The sequence below is a fragment of the Carcharodon carcharias genome, chromosome 4 (assembly GCF_017639515.1).
Source record: "Carcharodon carcharias isolate sCarCar2 chromosome 4, sCarCar2.pri, whole genome shotgun sequence".
Lineage (NCBI taxonomy): Eukaryota > Metazoa > Chordata > Chondrichthyes > Lamniformes > Lamnidae > Carcharodon > Carcharodon carcharias.
In genome coordinates, this window is record NC_054470.1 from 94,883,579 (window position 1) to 94,905,535 (window position 21,957).

The 21,957-nt window shown below is 42.0% G+C and overlaps 1 protein-coding gene across 12 annotated transcripts in view; it reads left to right on the forward strand.

Moving 5' to 3' along the window:
* The window catches only part of LOC121276898 (receptor-type tyrosine-protein phosphatase delta), a 612,167-nt gene that overhangs the window by 468,678 nt on the left and 121,532 nt on the right, over positions 1-21,957 (forward strand). For 6 of the 12 annotated variants that reach the window (XM_041185518.1, XM_041185525.1, XM_041185522.1 and 3 more), the window contains 3 exons: positions 5,052-5,639; positions 6,012-6,112; positions 20,245-20,501. In XM_041185518.1, the coding sequence (XP_041041452.1) occupies positions 5,052-5,639; positions 6,012-6,112; positions 20,245-20,501 (946 nt within the window). The remainder of the gene's footprint in view (positions 1-5,051; positions 5,640-6,011; positions 6,113-20,244; positions 20,502-21,957) is intronic. The other 6 variants (XM_041185519.1, XM_041185526.1, XM_041185521.1 and 3 more) reach the window with 1 other exon arrangement.

The window sequence follows — 21,957 nt, forward strand, 5'->3', positions numbered from 1 at the left end:
GACCACCTACCCTACCCTTCTGCGTGGCCAGCCTCGATGTGCCTTGGCCCCGACCTCTGGCCATGTACAGCAGCCTTAGAGCGGCTGCAGCCTGGCCAATGTACACGCCATTCGACCCGGCAGCAATTGCCGATCAGCCGCTGCCCACCCACTCCCACTGTCCCTGGGAGCCGCGAAACACACTGGGCGGGCCTTAATTGGCTTGCCTGTGTAAAATGGCAGCACAGTCAGCGCCAGTTTCCACATGCCCCGCCCGGCATGGGGAAAATTCTCCCTCTGGGGTCAGTTGTCATGATCCATAAATCAGTCATTCAAAATCTGAATATACAAATTCGCTGCTCTGCTCAACTCCTCATAGTTTTCCACTGACAGGAGCTGGATTAACATCCTTAGTTGTTACTTGGCTAGGTAGAAGGCTTTTGGCAACACAAAACCCAATCTCTTCAGGTCAGACCAACAAAATCTAAAAGGAGCCCAGCCAGCAGTGACCTGGAATGGCTAAAATTTCCACCAATAACATTTGTGAAGTAACTGGGATGCACCCCCTCAAATTAGAAATTAAATCACTCAATTGCTTCATTTAATTTCCAAGCATCATTTTGCTTTTTCACTCGGGATATTCTGTACAACCACTGATAACGTGTATAGAGTAACAGATCACATAGGTCTGAAAAAAAAAAGAACAGTTAACTTTAAAATTGGTCGCTTCAAAATTGGAAATAGCTCCAGAAAGTTGCCTCCGTGTAGTTTTGAGTTTCAAATTGGTGATGCAACCATTTATGTACCATCTTTAACATCATTAAAGAACTCCCTAGCACTAATTAACAGACAAATAAGTATTCATCTACTCATAATGAAAATATTAATTTCTAGGCTTTAAAATTTGCAAAGCTAATTACTTATCACTTTTTAAACTTTCTTAAGATTCTAGTAATCCTGTTTGGTCTCTTGTCCCCAAACCTCTTATTTCTGGTTATTTACATTGTATACATACCACCACTTTCAAATTTGGGTGCTGAGGGTTTCTGGCTGCAGTGGAGCCCCTCAATGTGTGTATGATGTGTTTAAGGGAACAGGGCTGTAGTTCTCATCCTGCTCTCTGGACCTACAATATCCAGGTTGCAACACAGCAATGTTATGATAATTGGGGAATGAGTACTCTTGCTGACAAATTAAGTGCCTGTATTAGAACAGAACAGAGATGCAGCATGGAATTGTGAATTTCCAGCTCTTTAACTTAATTAAAATACCCAATGTATAATAGGCAGTAGGGCATTTTCAAACAACAGCTATGAAGTGTGAACATCAAAATTAATATGTATACAAACAGTTTTTTTTTTCTGTGTAGGACACTAAATAAATATTCTGAACTAATTGTTTGGAATGAGAATTGTTTGTGTGTTGCTGAAAGGAGGCAATCTTTTTTATTACAGGGGAGGATATTCCCCTCATCAGGTGGGCGCGGCGGGTAGACCAGGAATGGCCATGAGTCCGACTGCTGCCCGAGATCGGGCTCCGACCACTATTTCAGGCTGGCTGGCCAATTATCGGCCAGCCAGCGTGAAAAACGTGCTAAGACCCTCAGCGCTGCCAGGGTGGGGACGGGAGGATAAGAGACTTGGGGACAAGTGATCAAATAGGGTTACTAGAATCCTTAAGAAAGTTTTAAAAAGTGGTAAGTAAGTAGCAATGCAAATTTTAAAGCCTAGAAATTAATATTGGTGCTATTAGTAGATGAATACTTATTTTTATGTTAATTCGTGCTAGGGAGTTCTTTAATTATGTTAAAGATGGTACTTAAATGGTTTACTCACCAGTCTATATCATATGATTTATGCCGGTTATGAAATATTGCTTCAGTAAATTTATCATGTTGCAGTTATTGGTGAGACCTAAATATGAAAGCTGTTCACATAACAGATAGGAACAGGAATAAACCATTCAGCCCGTGGAGTCTGCCCTGCCATCCAGTAAGGCCTTAACTGATCTTCTACCTTATTTCCACATTTCTGCACTGTCTTCATGTCCCTTAATTTACTTAGTATCCAAAACTCTATTAATGTCTGTCTTGAATTTACCAACACCTGAGTATACAGAACCTTATGAAGTGAAGCAACTTTCTTTCATCTCGGTTCTAAACAGTTAGCCCCTTATTCTGAAACTGTGATCCCTGGGTCTCGACTCCCCAGCCAGGTGAAACATCCAGCATCTACTGTGTCAATAATTTTACACGTTTCCATGAGATCATCTCTTATTCTTCTAAATCTCAGGGAATATAGCCTACTTTACCCAGCCTCTCCTTTCGGGACAATCTCCTCACCTCAGGAAAAGCAAGTGGTATGCTAGCCTCAATTACAAAGGGCCTGGAATACCAGAGTAAAGAAGTCTACAATTGTATATGGCATTCGTGCGACTGCACTTAGAGTATGTGTACAGTTTTGGTGGTCTTACCTAAGGAAAAATATACTTCCCTTAATGCAATGCTCTTGTTTTGAAACTGATGGTCAAATTAAAAATTAACAACTTATTCTGTGAACTTAATGATTTTCCTGTCATTTGTAATATATTTTGCTCCCACTGAAATAGCTCTATTACACCTTACAAAAAGAGAGAACATATTAAGTAACCTGAGAGCATGTTCGTTTATGCTATAAACATGCACCCACTTGGAATGGCACATGACAGCATTGCCCATGTCCCAAGAATCAGCGTATATTAAAAATATCCCACCCTGGCAGTAAATAAAGCATGATCCCCAACTTCAAATGGATGATCATATTTTCAGATAGGCCACATAGAAGAGCAAATCATCGGACACCTCAAGTGGGTAAACAAAGGATCAGATCGGCAAACCTCTTTTTAAGAAATATTACCAGCTCTTCCTATAGATGTTGTTGGCTCTGTTTTTTTATCATACATGCATTACTGCAGTATTTTGCTTTATACCTTTCTGTAAATGGGAGGGCCTTTGTGCAACTCGTCTGAACACCTCTGCCGACCCCAGAGGGGACTTAGCCAGAAGTCATGGCCCTACTGTCTCCAGGTGAATTGCTAGGACTATTCCCATGTGCTCCTGGCTGTCTCCAGGTGCATTCGTCATCTCTGCACGCGACTTTAAAATTACTGACTTCTTCAGATACAGTGGATTTAAAGCAGCCTGTTGCAGAAGGAAACACGGCAGCTGATCCCACTTAATTGTGCGAGAAGCCGCGTGTTAGTCTCCCAGCCGTGGAAAAACTTTGATTAAGTCGGAGGGCAGAAGGAGCTGACGTGGGATTTCTGGCTGTCACTGGCAGGATGTCAGTTGGCTCATTAATTAGACATATGACATCCATATCCCTGAGCCTACCCAGATTAAGTGGAGGCCACACAACTTTCCCATGCCTTTGGAAGGCTGCCAGCAAACCCTGTCAGGGTTACTAGCAGCCTCCTGGGGAGAGGTTTCCCTTGCGATCAGGTACCCTGTACCCGATCAAGGGACCTGGAATCGGGCAGAGGGGTGACTGCTGAAAACCACCCCACCCACGCTACTCCTCTCCTATGATCCCCATACTGTCCTTACTCACCTTTGGTCTAGGATCCCACAATGATCCTGAACCTCTGCTGGGTGAATTGCTCCCCCTGCCACTGCCAACGGCACTTTGCAGGCGGCACTTACACCACCAGGGATTTCAGTCACAAGGAATGCCCAAAGGTAGCCAATTAAGTGCCTGAGAGTATTACGTTTACCTAGACTTTGTTGAACCCCTTGAAACCTTCTTGCAGACCTTTAGGGGCCCCTGGACCTTTGGTTGAGAACACTTGGACTAAAATGATTCCTGAGATGAGGGGATTATCCTATATGGAGCAATTGAGTAGGCCAAGCCTATATTCCTTAAGAGTTTAGATTTGGACTTAGAGGTTTTCCCAAGCCTAATGACAAAAGTGGCAGACAAAATACATGCTTATGTCTGTTTTTGTAGCCAGTCTGTTGCCATGGGCACCACTCCACATTAAGAATGGTCGACTTACCACCTGCCACATTGAAAGGATTTACAGGTCAACAATTAACCTGTTTGGCTATGTTAAGGATGCACCTTTCATGGCCACTGAGTCCTGAAGTGGGACTCAAACCGAGAACTTCTGGCTCAGAGGCAGGGATGCCACCTGCTGCGCCACAAGATTTCCTTCTCTGGTGTTTAAAAACATAGGACTTGACAGGGTAGATGCACGGAGAGCGTTCCCCCAGCTCGAAAATCTAGAATGAGAGATCACAGTCTCAGAATAAGGAACCGAGCATTTAAGACTGAGCTGAGGATATATTTCTTCACTCCGAGGATTGTTGAGTTTTGGGATTCTCTACCCAGCAGAACTACGAATGCTTAGTCTTTCAGTATATTCAATATAGTGATCGATAGATTTTTGAATACTGAAGGAATGAAGGGTTATGGTATTGTCTCAAAGCTGGAGTTGACGCAGGTAAGTAGCACCGTCTTATTGAATGACCTACTGCTACCCCTATTTCTAATCTAAACAGCTACTAAATTTAAGATGCAGTCGGACAGTAGTTAAATATCAAAAACTGGATTCCAGGTCATGGGCTAGTCACAAGCAACAGCACTTCTCCCAATGCCAGTAAATTGTAATTTTGTCTTAAAAGTTCAATTACATTCGAACTGTTGGAACATTTCTCTTGGTTTGATATTTGTAAACCCTTCAACTTATTTGGAGCTTCCTGACTTATTCATTGGCGTTGATTTTTTTTTTTGTCAGTTCTTGTCTATGAAGATGATATCATATGTTTTGTAAAACCATTTTGCCACATATTTTGGATAATTGTCTTAATCCTATGCACATCAGTCTATATTTTCATCAGAACCAGAATCCTCAGACATTTTCAAAAGATAATGTGTGTCTGGGGAGGTAGCTCTTTATATGTAGGTTTTTGTATGTGATGCATAACTCAGTCTTGAACTGACAACTACTTGAGATAAGTATATCTTTCTTACATACAAATCCAATGGGGATATTAAGAAAAGAAGTCTAACTTATGTCTTACTTTGTTGTTACAGTTCCTGGGAAACCCAGGCTTCTCGTTAGCCATACACAGATGAACACTGCTCTTATTCAGTGGCACCCTCCTGTAGAAACCTTCGGACCAGTTCTGGGTTATCGTTTAAAATTTGGACGCAAAGACTCTGAACTGCTAACGACATTGGAATTTTCAGAGAGGGATGACCACTACACAGCTACTGACATCCACAAAGGCACCTCTTATGTCTTCAAACTCTCCTCAAAAAATAAAGTTGGCTTCGGGGAAGAGATTGTGAAAGAAATCACAATCCCGGAAGACCGACCAAGTGGATTTCCCCAAACCCCACGTGCTGATAGCTCCACAGCTTCGTCTATTCAGCTGAGCTGGCAGCCACCAGTCTTGGCAGAACGGAATGGTTTTATCACTAAATATAATGTGTTATACAGAGATATCAACAGTCCAAACAATCGAATAGAGCTCTCTGTTTTTTCTCCTGAGACAAGTTTGAAGCTCACCAACCTAAAACCAGACACCACTTATGATATCAAAGTGAGAGCTCATACAAGTAAAGGTCCTGGTCCATATAGCCCTAGTGTTCAATTCCGAACACTGCCACTGGATCCAGGTAGGATTTGTCTATTTGTGTGCTCCTAGATGCAGGTGGGTGACAATATTAGGGAGTTGGGTCACAAGATTATACAATAGATCTCACTGCTTTCTACCAACTTGAAAGGTAACGTTCTTGAGTCTTAATATATTTTGGGGTCTTCTGTGCTGAAGTACATGCATACCGTTGAGACTGCATAAACCTGCATGACTTACAAAGGTAAGTTTTAGTCACTAAGATTTACAGAAATTTAGGTTGATAACAGGTTGTGCAAAATGCAGGTAGAAGAGGTGATTAATGCATATTTTAAACTGCTGAGACTACTGATACGGGTCCAAGCAGAAAGTTGGAACAGTCCCATCTAAATTGTCGCTCTCCTTACTTTTTCAGCAGTGTTTGCAAAAAATTTTCATGTTAAAGCTGTTATGAAGACATCGGTTTTGTTAACATGGGAGATTCCTGAGAATTACAACACTGCCATACCTTTCAAAGTGAGTTATTTTGCCTCCACTATAAATGTTTCCTGTGACACAGCTTATGTTTTATTATGTGGAGGTGCAGCAGGGTTTTTGCTTACTAAAGATTATTTTTCACTTGTATCTCTTTAAGATAGGAATGACTATCATGGATGTTATTGTAGAAATGCTTACGCGCCCCAAATTCCACTGACTGCTCTTTTAACAAAGGCATTGATGCACTTACTTCAAATTGAATTTCTTGACTGACAGTAATTTCTATCCTTTGGTCTTCTGTTTGCATATTGACATAAATGTGAGCTTCTGAGAGGGGTTTTAAGTTGCTTACATGACAGTTCAGTAAATATAATGCAATTTTTTTTTGCGGTTCCAGTGAAGATTGTTACCTAAGCCAGGTACAAATTGGCATGGGAACAAACAGATGAAGAAAGTCCACCAGGAGTGGTGTGGGTAGGAGGGGTTCTATTTCATAGGACAGGAAGGAGCTGTATTATTGGGATGGGTTCTATCTGAACCGGGCTGGGATCACGGTCTTGATGAAAGGATATGTGGAGCTGCAAGGAAGACTAAAGTAATAACATTGGGTTGGGAGGAGGTGGAGGGGTGATGGTGTGCTGGTTGAACAACACTCCTTGATTTTGTAGAGAGCATAAAGTGCTCCCCTTTCAATTTTTCTGCGCTCATGTGCACATGTGATAATCTAAAGTGACTGACTTTTTGCAAGGCCTGCATGGGAACTTCTGGGTTGCTGCATGGCTGCACAGCTTAGGGAGAACATTGAGAGTGAGGGGGTGGTGTTGGAGGGGTGGATGGAACTGGTAGAAATTACGGAAACCTAATGGAAAAAGAATCAGGAAAATAGAGTTGGATTTAATGTTCCTGACATGGGCCCTGCCCACCGGCTGGAGAACCAGTGGGAAACACGTATCAATCCCGTGTAGGGACCCAACCAAAATAAGTGCATGTCAGGCACTTAACTCAACAGCTTTGGGCCTTCCCCAGGATTTTGGACCCCGCTGGCTGAAATCCCCACCTGCTGAGAGTTGCTGTCCAGTTGATGGCCAGCAGCTCTCCTTTGCCAGTAGCGCCAGCCAGGTTGGTGGCTATTGCCCGAGGTGCTGCAGGGATTTCACCGGAGATCCTCATTCAATGGACTCAGGTGAGTGAGAGAGAGACAGGGGTCACGTTGGAGGCAGGGGGAGTCAGAGACAAGGGCAGATGGGTGGTGTTCAGCGACCCCCATTGTTTCCAAAGTGTCTGACAATGAGGAGTCCTTCCCCACCCCCATCTCCCCCTCCATGAGGCTGTTGAAACCCAACAGGGTTTACTCAATGGCTTTCGGGAAGCACGGGAAAGCTGTGCGATTCCCATTTAATCCCTGAACCACCACTGAATTTCATTTGATCAGGGATAAATTGTGTCAGTTGGCTCATTAAATGACATCCCGCCATGAGTGGGCAAGTTTCTTGTATCGGCCCCTTCCCGCCTCTGACTTAATCACAGGAAGCTTTTCCACCACTTGGAGTCTGAAACACTACCTCTCCCATGATTATGTGGGCTTGGCCGCCATGTTTCATTGCACAATTAAATTCCACCCATAGAGTAGAGCACAAACTAAAGGAAGTAATAAAGATAACACAAATGACCAGAGATAAAGGCATAGAGCATAAAGGTAAAATATATTAAAATCAAAGAGAATGAAATAATAATAAAAAAACTGTTTATGCAGCAAAGTATAGAACTGTTCAAAGCAAAATGGATGAACTGGAGACAATGATTTATTTAGAAAATCCAAATATTGTAGGAGGATTGAAACATGGTCTGGAATTTTCCAGGCTCGTTGGAGGCAGGTTGGGAGGTGGATATTGATGGGGTTGTCCAATGTTTTCCCACTCCCATGCCATTTTGGCAGTGGGGGGAAAGCTGGCAGACGTGCCACCCACTGGGAGCCCAACTGAGCTCATTAAGCAGCCAATTAAGGGCCACCTCTCACCTGAACGGACATTTTGCCCAAGTGGGAAGTGTTTGCCACCAAGGGGGGGAGATTGCCAGGCCTCCCAGCGGGCTACAATGGTGGGGGGTGTGGTGGGGACCTCATTTTTGGCCACTGCATGGCCAACGAAGGAGCCCCGCAGCAGCAATGCCATCTGCCCTCGTGACCAGTCCCTCTTCTGCTTCTGCAATAGCTGCTAAGGCCAGCTGTCAGATTGGGAGGCAGTCTTTGGGGGTGGGCCGTCAATCATGATAGGACAGTAACCTTGAGGGCAGCCACTTTATTGGCTGGTGCCAGTAACATATGGCCTCAGGTCTTGTGCCTGCCACAGTGGGGTCATCTTCCTGTTTTGTCCCTGGCAAAGGATTTCCATTGCCTCTGCCAAATTCTACCCTTGGGTACACTGGGAGACAGGATTGGCAACTAAATATTGGGGGATAGAAAATATTTAAGAAGGAAAGAGAAGGAAGAAGCAGAGGTGGAGTAGCTGTATTGTTAAAGATAACATAATGGCAGTTACAAAAACAATGATGTAACTGGCAGGAAGGTAGATACAGAATACATGGTGATTGAGCTAAAAGAAGGAATCCATTATCCCAATAGGGGCATATGAGAGATGACCGGATAGTAGAAGAGAATATGAGAAAAGAAGTGAATGGCAGGCATAGAAGAGTAATCACAGGAAATTTCAACAACCCCCAAATAAAAAGGAAAAATTAGCGAAAGGTGAAAATGGAATTGAGTTTTTCAAACTGTGTACAGAACTGCCTTCTAACTCAGTACATGAGGAACTCAACAAGAAGAGAATCACTGCTGGATCTTGTAATGTGTAATGAACCAGAACAGAAAGGAGAAGCAAGAGTGGGAGGGCGCCTTAGCAATAGTGATCACAACATAATAACAAGTTCAAGATTATGACTGAGAGTCACAAAAGTAGGACAAAGGCTAATATAAAAAATTGAAAATGAGCAGATCACAGGGAAAAAAGGGTAAACTGGGAGAAAAGCTAGAAAAATAGAGCCAAAAAAGAGTAGGGAATCATTTGAATAAAGTTCAAGAGAAATGTATTCTAATAAATGCCAAAAACAAAAAAACTAATAAGAGGGCATCATGGAGAAAAGGGTATACAAAGAATTTAAAAAGGGAAGTTTAAAAAACTCATCAGGAAGGCAAAGAGAAATAACCAAATCAAAGAGGTCTATAGACACATAGGGCAGGATTTTTAGTTTGGCGGGCGCCGGGGAATGGGACCGCTGACCGCAATTGGCCCCCGACCACGATTTCATACTGGCTGGCCGATTAACAGGCCAGCCAGCGTGAAACGCGCACTAAAATGCTCAGCGCTGCTGGGGTGGGGGCGGGAGGAGGACGGGCACAGACGTAAGCGTGGGCGCGGAGGAGACTGGAATGCAAGCTCCCTGAAGGCAGGGAGCTGCCTTGGAGCTGAAGGATTTATAAGCAATCAATAAAGATTTTAAAATCCAGAAAAAAAGGTCCACGCATCAGAATAAGCCACCTGAACATATAGATAATGACAATTCTGTCCAAACATTTTTATCTTTTTAAATTTAATAATGCAGACCTCATGCCGCACTTGGATGAGGTTTCATCAAAAATGCAAAGTCCGCCTGGCAGAATCACCCATCTGCCAACTGTAAGGTTGGATGGACCACAAAAAAAATCAGGGACAGTTGGAACTTTAATGGGCTCAATTAATAGGCCCTCTTAATTGTCTGCATGCACACTTCTGACTTTTGTGCACGTGTAGGATAACGTCGGGATGTTTGCCCGACATCTTCACACGCGATTGTACACTCGAGCTGGTTGGGCGTGCGCCCAGCTAAAAATTCTGCCGATAAATAACGAATGGAAAATTAAAGTAAGTCTAGGGCCACTGAATGTTGAGCAAGGTGAACTCACAGGTCATGACAGAGAAATGGCAGAAGTACTGAATAGATACTTCATCTTAGCTTTTAACTGAAGAAGCTGACACAGCTTCTTCAGTTAAAAGCTAAGATGAAGTATCTGTTCAATATTTCTGCCATAGATACTGGAAGATGATCTTGAATATGCAATTAGGACAGAAGGGGAGAAAACAATTGACAAATTAGCAAACCTGAACGAGGAGAGAGTCTCAGATCTGGATGACATGCATCCAAACATATTTGAGGAAATTAGGGAGGAGATAGCAGAAGTGCCAGTTTATAAGTGTAAGTGTTCCATAGAAGAGGCGATAGAGACAGAAAACTGAGGACAGCTAATGTCCCAATATCCAAATTGGAAATAGAACAAAACCTAGGAACTATAGACCAGTTAACTTAATTCAGATCCTCAGATCTGTACTAAAAGGAGTCATAGAAGAGCACCCTGAGACAGAAGATATGTTCACAAATAATTAGCATGGTTTCTAAAAGGCTAAGTTATGCTTAACTAACCTGACAGCATTCTTTAAAGAGTTAGTGGTAAGAATTGATGGGCAGATGGGGTCTTATTCTTGGATGTACAAAAGACCCATGATAAGCTACCACATAATGAGCTCATGACAATGCTTAGGGCAGGTGGAGTCAGGGGGCAAATAGCTGTATGGGTAGAAAATTCACTAAAGGAGTAGAAAATTGTGAATAGGGGTTTAATTTTTGTGGATTCATGGTTACTCCCCAGACCTCCAAAAATGGCAGGTAGGAACAGCATGTGGAAGTCCCACCCCTTTTTCCAACAAATCCCATTCTTATCATCAGGGGAAGGGGTGAGGTGGGAATCACAGAGAAGGGAAACCTGAAATCAGCAAGGCCATTTGAGTGTGGAGTTCAAACAGAGCCCGTTTTGGCTGTTCCAAAGGCCTCGAAGGAAGTGGCTGCAGAGATAGCAGAGGCATTGGTCGAAATATTCCAGAACTCACTGGATTTCGGGATGGTCCCAGCGGATTGGAAAACTGCTAATATGACGCCCTGTTCAAGAAGGTAGGGAGAAAAAAAGCAGCAAACTATAGGCCAGTCAGCCTAACATCTGTTGTTGGGAAAATGCTAGAGTCCATTATTAAGGAAGGAATAGCAGGACATTCAGAAAAGCTTAACGCAATCAAACAGAGTCAACATAGTTTTGTGAAAGGAAATCATGTTTGACAAATTTGCTAGCGTTCTTTGAGGTTATAACAAACAGAGTTGATAAAGGGGAAACTGGTAGCTGTAGTGTATTTGGATTTCCAGAAGGCATTCGATAAGGTGCCACATCAAAGATTATTGCACAAGATAGGAGCTCGTGATATTGGAGGTAATGTATTAGTATGGATTGAGGATTGGTTAACATACAGAAGACAGAGAGGAGGGATTAATGGGTCTTTTTCAGGTTGGAAAGACCTAACCAGTGGAGTGCCACAAGGATCAGTCCTAGAGCCCCAATTATTTACCCCCTATATTAATGATTTGGAGGAGGGGGCCGTGTGATATATGCAAAATTGCTGACAATACAAAAATAGATGGGAGGCCATGTTGTGATGAGAACATAAGGAATCTGCAAGGGGATAAATAGGTTGAGTGAGTGGGCAAAAACTTGGCAGATGGGGTTTAATGTAGGAAAGTGTGAGGTCATGCACTTTGGTAGGAAGAATCAAAAGGCAGACTGTTATTTAAATGGTGAGAGACTCCAAAAAAGTGCAGCATAGAGGGATCTGGGTGTTCTTGTGCATAAAATACAAAAAGTTAGCATGCAGGTGCAGCAAGTAATTAAGAAGGCAAATGAAATTTTGGCTGTATTGCTAAGGGGGTTGGAGTTTAAAAATAGGGAAGTCTTGTTACAACTGTACAGGCTGTTAGTAAGGCCGCACCTGGAGTACTGTGTACAGTTTTGGTCCCTGTATTTAAGAAAAGATATACTGGCATTGGAGGCAGTTCACAAGAGATTCACTAGGCTGATTCCTGGGGTGAAGGTGTTGGCTTATCAAGAATGGCTAAACAGGTTAGGCATTTATTCATTAGAGCTTAGAAGAATGAGTGGTGATCTTATTGAAATGTACAAGATTCTGAGGGGGCTTGACAGGGTAGATGTTGAGAAGATGTTTCCACTAGTGGGGAATCTCAAACTCGAGGACATAGTTACAGAATAAGGGGACACTCATTTAAAACTGAGTTGCGAAGGAATTTCTTCTCTCAGAGGATAGTGAATGTATGCAATTCTCTACCGCAGAGAGTTGTGGAGGCTAAATCACTGAAAGTATTTAAAGAGGAGATAGGTAGATCTTTGAAATATTGGGGAGTTGAGGGCTTTGAGGAGCTGGCATGAAAGAGGAGTTGAGGCCTGGGGTGGATCAGCCATGATCTTATTGAATGGTGGGACAGGCTTGAGGGGCCAGATGGCCTACTATTTCTTATGTTCTTGATGGAATAGATGTAAACACTCTTGAAGCGTGGCTAAGTCTGTTAAAGGGTCATGATACGATGTTTTCTTAAACCCCCTGCTCTTTAAACATGGAGAAACAGGCTTAAGCTGTCAGATGAATTAAAAGAAACCCTTTGCTTTGATTGACAGGCCATCTGCTGTAGGTGATTAAAAAATTACCATCTGTTCATGCAGTTTCAATAGATATCTTTGTTGACTTTTCTCAAGGGCTATTATTATATCATTGCAAATGCCTAGCTGATTTCAAAAGCTTCTTCTATCTCATCGGGGATCTGAGTTCACATTTTGATTGACATTTTAAGAGGCTATTAAAGAAGTAGCTGTCTTTGTGGGGTCTGAATAGAAATTTGTTTGTTTTTATAAGAGATTAACCACTTGAGATTTAAAAGCTTTGAAAGATTTTTTTTTCATTATCAGGTATCTATGATTGAGAGCTGTATTAGGTTGTTAGAAGTGTATTCTTTCATCTCCATGTGGCTGCTGATATCTGCCCATGGTGAATAGTGGGTGAGTGGCTATGGAGGTGGGATTGCGAAATTGGGGTGGGTGGGACACATGAGTTGGCACAGAGGAGGCATGGTTGGGGTGTAAGGAGGTGTGAGGGTTGAAGGCTAGGAGGCCTAACAGCTTCTGAAACAACTGGGACGAAGTCCCAGAGAACTGCATTTGGTCTTCCAACCCAGGTGGCCTTGGCACTTGCCTGCCCTGTGGCTGCCTATGATATGATTTTGGGATGAGCAGGCCCGACTCTATCCTACCCCCACCTACCCAGAATGAAAATTTGGTCTAATGGGGCCCTTTAAACAGAGCCAGGTCTCCTGAGTCAGGAAATTTCCCGACTCGAACTATCTACTTTGATAGCAAAATTCCCACCCTATGGCTACAGCACAGTTATTCCGATTGAAGGAAAGTGGAAAGCAGTTTGCACTAAGATCCATGCTGGAAGCACTGTTATTCCTAATTAACATGGATTTGGACTAGGGAACAATTAACTCAATATTAAAATTTACAGATGATACCAATTTAGGGGTACAGCTAACAGTGAGAAAGATTGCAACATATTACGAAAATACATTAGAAAAGTTGCAGACTGGAAAGCTGAGTGACAACTGAGCTTTAAGTTAGATAAATGTGAGGTGATAAGCATTGGGAAGCAACATGACATCATTGAATGCGGAAGGAGGCCAAAAGGATCTTGGGATACAGGTGAACGAATTATTGAAAGCAGCATCACATGTTAGCAAAGCAATTAAAAATGCAAGCAAAGCACTAGGATTTGTTTCTAGAGGTTTGGATTCAGAAGTAGTGAACTTTCAGGCCTTTGAGTACTGTGAATAGCCGTGGTCTCCATCCAATAAAAATTGTATAGAAACACTAGAGAAAGTGAAAAAGAATTTACAAGGATGGTAGCAGAACTGAAATATTACAGCTATCATGAAAGATTGAACAAGATTTAGCCATTTTCCTTTAGGGAAGAGAAGACTTAGGGGTGACCTAATGGAGGTCGTTAAAGTTATGAAGAATTGGACTGGATAAATGTTGGGAGGAGTATTTTCGCTTCTGGAAGAATCTAAAACTAGGAGCCATAAATACGAAACAGTTATTAATAAAGTAAGAAGAGATACCTTCACTGAGGGAGTGGTTGGTATGTGGAACTTAATATCACAGAAAGTGATTGAGGCATATAGCTTAGATACTTTGAAAAGAAAACAGGATAAGTACAAAAGAGAAAAACAAAGATATGTTGAAAGGCTGAGATGAGATAAATAGAATGAGAGGAGTCTGAAGTGTAAGTACCAACATAGACTACTTGGGTTGAATGACCTGCTTTGTATACTCTGTGTTTTTCTATGCAAGATACATTTTTAGTGCTTGGTTTGTTCAGTGACTAAGTGCTGAGAGTTTTTGTGTGAAGTGTCTAGTATTTGAGCATTAAGCATTACATCTTCAGCCAAACAAATGTGAGACTTTTGGGTTCAAATCAAACTGCCACATTAGTGACAAACCCAATATATAAATGCCTGAAACAGAAACAGGAAATGCTGTAAACACAAGGCAGAGCATCAGCACCTGAGGAGAGCTCAGACAAGGTCATGTTTCAGATATGGATCTTTCAGAAGAACTTGTCCATTCATTAAACATCAATTTGCCTGTTCTCTTCGGTGATGTTGACTGACATGTTGGGTCGAATGTAATGGCTGCTGTGGTGGGCCCGTCCACTGGCTGGAAGGCTGGTTCCAACTCCGTCGAAGTTATTCCACATCACCGCACCACACCACCACCACCACCTCCTCACCCCCACCCCCACCACACAATTTATTGCCAATCAGGCACTTATTTGATTGTTGACGGGGTCCTTGATGTCCTCTGGGAATTTCCCGCCTTTGAGAGTTGCTAGCCAATCAGAGACTAGCAGCTGTCCAGTACCAGTAGTGCCAGCAGAAGCAGTGGCCACCGTCGGTACTGCAGTAGACCCAAGCTAAAGAACATTGCTGGAGCTCTGGAGAAAAGGTGGGTGAGCCGGGATTGCCAGGGCAGTCAGAGACCTCAGTGAGATGAGGGAATGGAGGTTAAAGGTAGGCAGGGGTCTTCACGCATGGGTGACCCTCCGTTGGGAACAGCCTGCCCAAATAGAAGGGGGGGGGGCGCCCCACCCCCTGGCTGCGGGCACAGCCACCAGAGTTTACCTGGCAATTTGCCCATTTGATGCAGCTCCTGTCCAGCAGCAGTGGGATGAGGCCCTTAAGTGGGCACTTAAGGCTTTCAGTTGGCCTCCTGACAAGAGACTTTTTTAGCTCCACAAAGTAATAAAGTTCAACAAAAGATTGGTCCGGTTCTACTTCTGAAATTTCAATAATGGTTTTAGAGAATAAAGAATGCAGCTCCTTCAAATCAGATATTATCTTCCTGCTTACAGATCAGTGGAGGAGGGAAGGGTTAGCTGCTGTTGTGTTTGGATTTGTAACATTCATTCATATTCTAGTACAAACAAAACTATGATATATAGCATTATATGTTAAAAGTTGCTTTATCGTTTAGATAAACTTGCAGTTTCATTTAAAAAAAAATGCTGAGGATAGTGAGGAGTTGGAATTCCTGTTCTTGATACTTTTTACCAAAAAAGTCATTGTGAGTGCACATTGGGCAATCGTGTTTTATATTTCTGCCAACATTCTTATCAACCACAGGAATTCAATCCCTTAAGTGTTCCCTCTGTAGCCAGAATTCGTATGCTTGTCTGTGTTGTACTCCAGCCATGCTGGTGTTGAAGCAATAACTTTGCTCTCTTGTACAATCATTTTTAATCTGGGGGAGATTTGATGTCACTTGGACATTTTCTTTTTCCCTGCTAAATGCAAAAGTATAAGGATATTCATCCAGTGTAACTCAGCCTCTCATTTTCATTCACTGTGAACGCCATTTTCATTACTTTTGGCTTTGCACCAAACTTGCATTCCCTGGTTACTTATAAATATCCTTCTTGAATGATTCAGTACTCAACATTCACTGCAAAGTAACGGTCTGTTCAGTACACTTAACTGAGTTTCAAGATATGACTCAAGTTGCATTTGGCCTTGTACGTTAATAGTTTATGGTAATGTCTTTAAATTCTTCTCCCTTCCTCCTTCAAACAAAGCAGTAACCACTTGATTGCTATCATGATTTTAAATGTTCCCTCCATTTCCTTTTTCTAATGAGAACGGTTTGAGCTCTTTTACTCTGCAATTTTATGAAGTAAGGCCTGGAATTATCCTCAATTTCTTTTGAATTCGTTTCACTGCCACTGTCATTTTAAGTGTGTGGTGATCACAATCAGTTACAATACAATCTCGTTGTACTGACATTTTCATGCACTGTTAGTGTCACTTCCTCTGATTCAAGGAATTTTTATGTTAAAGCTCCTTGTAGTCCAGGTTCTGAGACAGCATCATCAAAGCAATTTTCTTGCATCATTCTCTCCTTTTATTTATGTCTATCAATAGTCTCCTATATACCTATGTTGGGGGAGTTTCTCTTTAAATGCATGAAACCTTCAGAGTACCACTATATAATAAGATAGCCACCCTGCTGTCTCTTTGCCGTTTCAGATGCTGTACATCACTGGAACTGATGCATATCCACAAGCTGAGTTATATTGCATATTCACATTGTGGATATTGAAGTTGTATGTCCATGAGCTTTGGTCATTACACTATTTTGTGTCATCGCAGGCGTTTTACTATACTGAGCCAGCTCAACATGTTTCATAGGCCAGTAGAGGAGGTTGTACCTCCATCAGCAGTGCGAGGTCCATGAAGAAGTGGGCCTGTGCTGTAATTGGCTAGGTGGAGATTGGCCTGATTTTGCCTGTGGGTGGCATCCGTAGGGTCAAGGTCCACGTGCCTGCAGGCAGCAGTGCTCTAATAAAGTTATGGGACCTCTGAATGCATACATCCACTTACACATCATGCCAGCCTATTTGCCTTGACAAATACTGTCACAGAAAATAATTACACCTTCAATGTTGGATTGCTATCGCACTCCAGTTTCTTTTCTACTGTACCTTTGTTTAGCAACATGCCCTTCATTATATATATTTTTTTCTTATTCATTCATGGGAGATTGGCATCACTGGCAAGGCCAGTATTTATGGCTAATCCTCATGCCCTTGGGCAAGGGGGTGCTGAGCCACCATTTAGTCACATATGTTAATGCTATTTATCTTTGCTGTCATAATTTCCTGTGGATCCTTTTGCACTGTATTTCTTCTGGATAATTCTGCTTAGCCATATGATACGCTACCCATCCAGATTTAGATCTTTTACCTTCATGTTGTCCATTATTAGAATATGAGCCCCAGAGATCCAAGGATAGATAGAACACTTAGGTCCTAGCTTTGTAGTTAGAGCTGTTAACTGTGGTTAGCTATCCCATTTAGTGTCACTAGCAACCTCATTAAGCAATTTCAAATTTTCTTCCTGACCCCATGAACCCTTGAACTATCCAGAATATTCTTGTCATATAACCTTAGCAGCTGCTTGCTGACAGTCAGCATGTACGGTATTTATCATAATCTCTCATTTCATTTTCTCTTGTTGCATTTTTGCAGAACTAATACAGAATCACAGAATTGTTACAGCACAGAAGGAGGCCATTTGGCCCATTGTGTCTGCACCGGCTCTCCAAACAAGATATTTTCTGTTCCGATAACAGAATTATCTTTTGAATGCTCCAATTGAACCTGCCTCCACCACACTCTCAGGCAGAGAATTCCAGACCCTAACCACTCGCTGTGTGGAAATTGCTTTAACTTTGTGCCCTCTCACGATCCTTTCACGAGTGGGAACAGCTTTTCCCTATCCACTCTAACCAGACCCCTCATGATTTTGAATGCCTCTATCAAATCTCTTTTCAGCCTTCTTTTCTCTTAAGGAAAACAGTTCTAAATTCTTCAATCTGTCTTTATAACTGAAGTTCCTCATCCCAGCAACCATTCTCAGGAATCTTTCTGCACTCTCTCCAATGCCTTCACATGCTTCCTTAAGTGCTGTGCTCAGAATTGGATGCAATACTCCAGCTGAGGCCGAACTAGTAACTTATACAAATTCAACATAACCTCTTTGCTCTTGTACTCTGTGCTCCAATCAATAAAGCCCAGGAAACTGTCTGCTTTATTAACTGTGCTCCCAACGAGTCCTGCCACCTTTAATGACTTATGTTCAAATATACCCTGGTCCCTCTGCTCCTGCACCCTCTTTAGATTTGTACCCCATGTTTTTATACTAGCTCTCAATGTTTTTTCTACCAAAATGAATCACTTCACATTTCTCTGTATTGAGCTTCGTCTGCCACCTGTTGGCCCATTCCACAACTTGTCTGTGTCCTTTTGAAGTCCTATACCATCCTCCTCACATTTCACAACGCCTACAAGTTTTGTATCATTCGCAAATTTTGAAATTGTGCCCTATACGCTGAGGTCTAGGTCATTAATATATATCAGGAAGGGCAAGAGTCCTAACACTGATCACTGGGGAGCTCCACTAAAAACCTTCCGCCAGCTCAAAAACATCCACTAACCTCTACTCTGTTTCCTGCCACTCAGCCAGTTCCGTACTCATGCTGCTACTGTCCCTTTTATTGCAATAGCTATAACTTTGCTCAAGTCTGTTGTGTGGCACTGTATCCAGATGCGTTTTGGAAGTCCACATACAACACATCAATGGCATTGCCCTCATCAACCCTCTCTGTTAATTCTTCAAAAAAACTCCAGAAAGTTAGTTAAACATGATTTCAACTTAAGAAATCCATGCTGGCTTTCTTTAATTAGCCTGCATTTGTCCGTGTGACTATTACCTTTGTCCCAAATTATTGTTTCTAGAAGTTCCCGCACCACCAATGTTAAATTGACTGACCTATAGTTGCTGGGCTTATCCTTACACCCTTTTTTGAACAAGGGCATAATGTTTGCAATTCTCTAGTCCTCTGCACCACCATGAGCCTAAGGAAGACTGAAAAATTATGGCCAGTACCTCCACAATTTCCACTCTCACTTCTCACAATATCCTTGGGTGCATCTTATCCGGTCCTGGTGTCTTATCAACTTTAAGTATAGCTAACCTATTCAATGCCTACACTGTTTCAATTTTAAATCTTCTCGTGTCTGAATCACCTCCTCTTTTACCATGACCTGGATAGCATCTTGTTCCTTGATAAAAACAGATGTAAAGCATTCATTTAATACCTCAGCTGTGCCTTCTGCCTCATGTGTAAATTAACTTTCTGCTCACTCATCATCCCTACTCCTCCTTTTACCACCCTTTTACTATTTATATAAATGTTGTAGGAGTTGAACTGCCTTTCTTAAACCTGTATCAGCTTGTTACTGACTCCCACTTATTGATTTTGGACTCCTTTCTGTAGGTGAGGCCCCAATGCAAATTCCCCTGTATAGATATGGATGGTGACCAATCAGTAATTCTCTGAATCCAGCTGTAAATGCTGGAAAGCATTTGCTCTTTTCCAGTTCTCTGATATCACCCATATCCAATGAACCATGAAAAATATCTGCAGCACTCACACCCCCTACTTATAAGCTCATTTATTTAATTACTCTGAGCTATTTCAACTGGTCTTGCCTGGTGTTTAATGAAGATTCGAGCCTCTGCTTTTGTTCATGCCCAATCCATTTCTGATAACTATTTACTCCATCAATTTGGGTACAGCCGCCAACCTTCCAGTTACAGGATTCAAAATGCGATCAGGCATTTTCTCTTGTGAGAAAAGTAATTTAGAAGTTTTTATTCTTCCAGGCTTTCACCTCTGTTTTCCTGGAGCAGTTTTATAATATGTTCTCCCAGACATGTCAGAGTTCATATTCAAATTCTATCACAGGAACACATTTCGATAAATAACTAAAGAGAAAGCCCTGGATAAATGGAATACTTGTTGCAAAGGGCATAAATTTTCTGAAATAACATGTTCTGATACTTTGAAATAAATATTAACCCTAGTCCAACATTAGCAGTAGTCTATATTTTAATAAATTAACATAGCTATTACAAAAGATACTGTGGATGTTGGAATTCTAAAATAAGAACTAAAAATATCAGAAATAATCAATGGCTCAGATAGCATCTGTGGGGAGAGAAACAGAGTTAATATTGCAGTTAGATGACCTTTCATCAGAATTCTTAGTCTGTGAATTAGGATTTGATATTTTGAATTAATGGTAACCAAAGGGTTATCAAAGAACTAATGGAGTTTTTTTTCAACTGATTAGATCATCTACAATAATGACCATATTGAAGTGGACGGGAGAGCTACACAGAAGCTAATCACCAATTTAGACCCTGACACGTCCTATTCATTTGTTTTGACCAATCGAGGAAACAGTGCTGGGGGACTACAGCAAGTGGTTTCAGCACACACTGCACCAGACCTGCTCCGCACCAAGCCAGTCCTGATTGAGAAAACCAATTCTGATGGAATGCTAACTGTTGAGCTGTCAGCAGTGCCAACGCCACCAGCCCCAGTGAAGTAAGCAACAGTCACTAATTAAATAGTCATCTAAATTCTGCTCAAGTCTGTTCACTGAGATTATAGCTTTTCACCATTTTTCCTTAAGTTGTGTTTAATGATTTCCAATTGAACAGGTTTTTCAATTCTCCTTGGAAAAATAGCATGCTATGTACTCGGTTGGATTTTTCCACCAACAATAATTTGAAGCCATTTTATTGCTATAACTAACATTTTCCACGTTACTGAAATTGAGCAACTGCCAGACTTTTAGTTGCCATCTCATGTCTAGCTAGTAAGTGCAAAGAGGTTGGTTTGCTGAGGCTAAAACTACCCAAGTTGGTGTTTAAACTGAGGCTTGGCTGAGAGCCCAGACATCTATTAGAACAACAGAGCACCTGCTCCCCAGAGGAAGCATTTTTTGATTGACAGCTCAGGCTCTTTGATTGCTGCGGTCAATTTCGCAATGTTTGTTGACATAAGTAAGTACTTTCAAGTGTTTGTGGTTTGTAGTTTTTGAAACTTCCAAGGGCCTGTATGATTGACATTTTTATTAACTTTCCCAGACTTCTTTTCAAGCATAGGCGAAAGTGATCAAAAGATATCATTTTTTTCAAAGCTTTTTTGTATACATAACACTTTACACTGTGGTGTTCATTTGTTCTAGAGAGTGTACAGTGGGTCAATGGGCATTAAAGTGCCAGAGCTTGGCATAGGAGGCTTGAGGGGACAGGGTCTGGGTGGGACAAGGCAGAGCTTGGCATAGGCATCAGGGGACATGGGGTGGGTGACAAGGCAGAGCTTGGCATAGGGGACATAGGGGGTGGATGGGGATGTAACTTGGCATAGGGGGCATGAGGAGGACCTTTTGAACTTATTTTTTGAAAGGTCCCGCTCATGCATATTAGGGTTCCTGATTCATCTAAGGGCCTATGAACCACAACTCTTTAAATACCTTATCCAACTCCATGAAAATTGTGGTGTGGTAGGGCATGCCTGTGCCCGCAATGGAGCTGACCAGGTCAGGATTCTGACAGGAAGCAGCCTGCGTTCTTTAAAGACATGCCTGAAAACCACACAGCCTGATAGTTGGTTTGGGAATCCTGGAAAATCATAGAATCCCTGAAAACCCAGGCCAGAAAATTAAAAGGCAACCTAATAGATGTTTTCAGGATAATGAGAGGCTTTGACAGAGTAGCTAGAACAAAACTATTCCCACTGGTGAGTGGATCAATAACCAGAGACCAAAGATTTAAAATCATTGGCAAGAGACCCAGAGGTGACATGAGGAGAATTTGTTTCACTAAATGTTGTCGAGATCTGAAATGCCCTACCTGAGAGGTGGTCCAAGCTGACCAGTTCTTTGCAGGTCAGGAACTTAGAGAGTTGTAGCAAAAAAGTAGGAAGTCAACACAGGCACAATGGGCCAAATGACCCCCTTCTGTTTTATAATTAATATGATTTTAATTTGTTTTAT